The 3,509-nt window shown below is 39.9% G+C and overlaps 1 protein-coding gene across 1 annotated transcript; it reads right to left on the bottom strand.

Moving 5' to 3' along the window:
- Positions 1-699: 699 nt before the first annotated feature.
- On the bottom strand, positions 700-2,559 carry LOC130549794 (craniofacial development protein 2-like). The gene is made up of 2 exons (XM_057327123.1): positions 2,531-2,559; positions 700-2,413 (listed from the first exon to the last, which is right to left on the bottom strand). The coding sequence occupies exon 2, from the start codon at positions 1,390-1,392 to the stop codon at positions 700-702; it is 693 nt and encodes a 230-aa protein (XP_057183106.1). The 5' UTR covers positions 1,393-2,413; positions 2,531-2,559.
- Positions 2,560-3,509: the final 950 nt, after the last annotated feature.

The following is a 3,509-nucleotide window of genomic DNA, read 5'->3' as shown; positions in this document are numbered from 1 at the left end:
ATCTTCTGTTGTTTTGAATAGTTCAATTGGTATTCCGTCTGTTTCAGCCGCTTTTCGTTTTGCCATGATTTTCATTGCCCATCTAACTTCACTTTCGAGAATATCAGGCTCTAATTCACAGGGCTGATCATCAAACATATCTGTCATGGTTTCTTCTCGCTTATAGAGGTCTTCTGCGTATTCTTTCCACCTTCTTTTTATGTATTCTCCATCCAAAAGATCATTTCCTTGTTTATCCACCAGTGTTCCAATCTGTGGGCAGAAATTTCCTTTTATCTCCTTGATCTTCTTAAAGAGGTCTCTTGTTCTGCCTCTCCGGTTGTTATCCTCAATCTCTTGGCATTCTTGCTTAAAATGTTTTTCTTTATCCCTCCTCGCCTTGCATTGGAATTCAGCATTTAGCATTATGAATGCATGCCTGTCTCCAATAGCCTTGGCCTTCCCTTCTTTGTTCGGCTATTTTCAGCGTTTCACTAGAGAGCCATTTTGCTTTCTTCTTGCGCCCGGCTGGTGGAATGTTCCTCTTGGCCCCTTGTATTACTGTATCACGTATTTCTTCCCAGAGCTCATCGGGTTGTCTTTCGTCTAAGTTGAGTGCATTAAAATGATTTTCAACGCTGATGGAATATGTATTTGGTATGTTATCCAGGTCGTATATTCGTGGTATTTGGACCTGCTTCCTTTTCTTCAGCTTGATCTTCAGCTTTGATAGTAGCAGTTCATGGTCTGTGCCACAGTCTGCTCCTGGACGTGTCTTTGCTGACAGTACTGAGCTTTTCCATCGTCTACTGCAAAGTATGTAATCAATTTGGTTTCGACACTGCCCATTTGGTGAGGTCCAGGTGTAAGGTCTTCTTTTGGGCTGCTTGACCACGTGTTCATGATGCATAGACAGTTTTCATGGCAGAACTCCATCAGTCTGTCTCCTGCTTCATTTCGGTAGCCAAGTCCTTCTTTTCCAGCTTTTCCAGGTTCTTCTTTTTCTCCAACTTTGGCATTCCAATCTCCGATGATGAGAATGGCATCCTTCTTTGGTGTTGAATCAATGAGCTGCTGCAGTTCGGAGTAGAACGCTTCACGAGCATCTTCATCGGCATCTGTTGTTGGCGCATACACTTGAATGATAGTCAGATTTATCGGGTGGCCTTGAATTTGAATAGATATCATTCGGTCATTCTTCGGATTGTATCCCATGACTGCATTCGCAGTTTCTTTCTCCACAATTAGGGCTACTCCATTTTTTCGGTTTGCATCATGTCCAGCATAAAAGACTTTGTAATCACCTGATTGAAAATGACCCATGCCTGTCCACTTCAGCTCACTTATTCCAAGTATACTGATCTTCATGCGAGCCATTTCCATTTTCACAGTGTCGAGCTTTCCCTGATTCATTGTTCTAACATTCCATGTTCCAATTGTATGCGTCTTTGTTAAGCTTCGGATGTTCCTTTCATGTCTTTCGTGTCTGGGTACATCAGCATCTGAACGTCCTTTCGGTTTTGGTACAGACACATCCAAATCCCAGTACTAATCATAGTAATCCTAGGCTCTTCCCCAGTAGCATTTTGGGCACTTTCCAACCTGGGGTCCTCACCTTCCAGCGCCATATCTTGAAAACTCTTCGGTTGTCTATCCATTGAATTTTCTTGGCGTAAATACTGAAGTGGGTCGCCATTTCCTTCTTCAGCGCAGTCCAACAATGTTGGTTTGCCAGATGTTTTGGCTAACTGATAACGCTGCTTCCCAGCATCTTCTCTCTCCCCATTTACCCGGGCTTGAGACCGACTAGCTAGGATAAAATCTCAGCTAGGCTGGGTTCTGATGAACCTACACAAGTAATGTAATATATAGTCTTTCAAAAAAATCCTATCTCTGTATACTGTGGTAGGCTATATGAGACCAGTTTTTTATTGCACCTATGCTTTTTGTTGTCCTCATGTTGTTCCAATTGCTTCCATTGTTTCCCTCATCTGTAAGTCGTTTACTCGCTTTGGATAAACGCGTCTGCTAAATGATTAAAAGTAAATTTAAAATGTGACATTATACTAGGGTATTATTTGGGCATTATTTTCTTCTGTGTGAATATACAGAGAGTCACTAACATGGGTCTGATGCACCTACACAAGTAATAATATTCAATGCAGTATTTTATTCTGTTAAATTTAGTATGATTTATACAGACAGGTTTGTTGTTCATGGGGGTAATAACAGAACTTTTGAATGTATGAACTATCCATTAAAACAGAAAATAAATACACTGGTACAGTACCATCCATTGTTTGAAAGAAAGAAAAAGAAAGCTACAATATCTGGTTAATTTTCACAGGCAGGACACAGAAAGTTCACTTTTGATGTCCCCTGGACACATGCTTGGTGGTACCACCTACTGCAGCAGTCACAGGCAATCTGAAATCTAGCAAGAACACAACTTTCTGTAAGGTACACAAACAGACACGCTATCCACTAATGGAATTGTGATAGGTACAAGTGAATAATATTGAAATGTATCATGTAAACAGTAACTACTTACCCAGTTAATATCACCGGCACAGCTGGCTCAGGTCATCTAAAATAACCAATTCAAGCAGCTTCGGTCAATCAAATACAGTCAAAATTGAAACAAGATAAAGGTACGTAGTTGAAGGTTGAAGTACCAATTAGCAATACAGACAGTCCAAGACAGACAATAACACAATCTTAGTTAGCAAGGAGAGACCAGGCAAAGCCTGTGTGTGTGGTGCTTTTTATGGAGAGTTGATGAGTATGATGGCAGACAGGTGTGGTAATTAACAAGGAGGATTATGGGAAATGTAGTGTGTAGAAGAGATAGGCATGGTCACTGGTGAATGGTGACGTGGAAACTATTGGGCTGCTTATTTTGGAACCTGTGATATTTTTTCCAGGATTCATCAGGGGTGTAAAGTACTTGATTACTGTACTTAAGTACTATTTTTGTAAATCTGTACTCGAGTACAATTTAAATTGAATACTTTTTTACTTGAATACATTCATAAAGAACATCTTTTACTTTTTACTTCCTACAATTTTATTTACACTTGAAAAGTACTCGTTACATTTTTGCAGGTCATTTGCTTACATTTCTTACACCAAGTGAGTTGTAATTTGTTTTTACTTCGCCAATGAGATTCGTTTAATCACACAATGTAATGATCCAAACATGTTGATTGGTCCTTGATGTCACGCCTCATCAATTACCTCAACACGCAGAACCTTGATAAACAATACCTAGGCTGTTAATGTAAAAAAATAGAGGAACTCAATACAGCTGTGAGTGTGAGCACCAGCACGGGGCCAGCTAAATCACTGGATCAAAATCACCCATGGGGCGCGTCTCAATCAGCTTCCTAGTTTCTAGTCAAACGTGCCCCGGAACAGTTCTTCAAAATATTTTATTTTGTGTTCAACAGAAAAAAATGATACAGTAATTTTTCCTACTATGGTAGTCAATGATGTCCCATAAATTACAGTTGCTAACATTAAAGCTGCAA

The sequence above is a fragment of the Triplophysa rosa genome, unplaced genomic scaffold, assembly GCF_024868665.1.
Source record: "Triplophysa rosa unplaced genomic scaffold, Trosa_1v2 scaffold175_ERROPOS813387+, whole genome shotgun sequence".
Classification (NCBI taxonomy): Eukaryota; Metazoa; Chordata; class Actinopteri; order Cypriniformes; family Nemacheilidae; genus Triplophysa; species Triplophysa rosa.
Note: the sequence above shows the minus strand (reverse complement) of the source record. Positions and strands in the feature narration are given on the sequence as shown.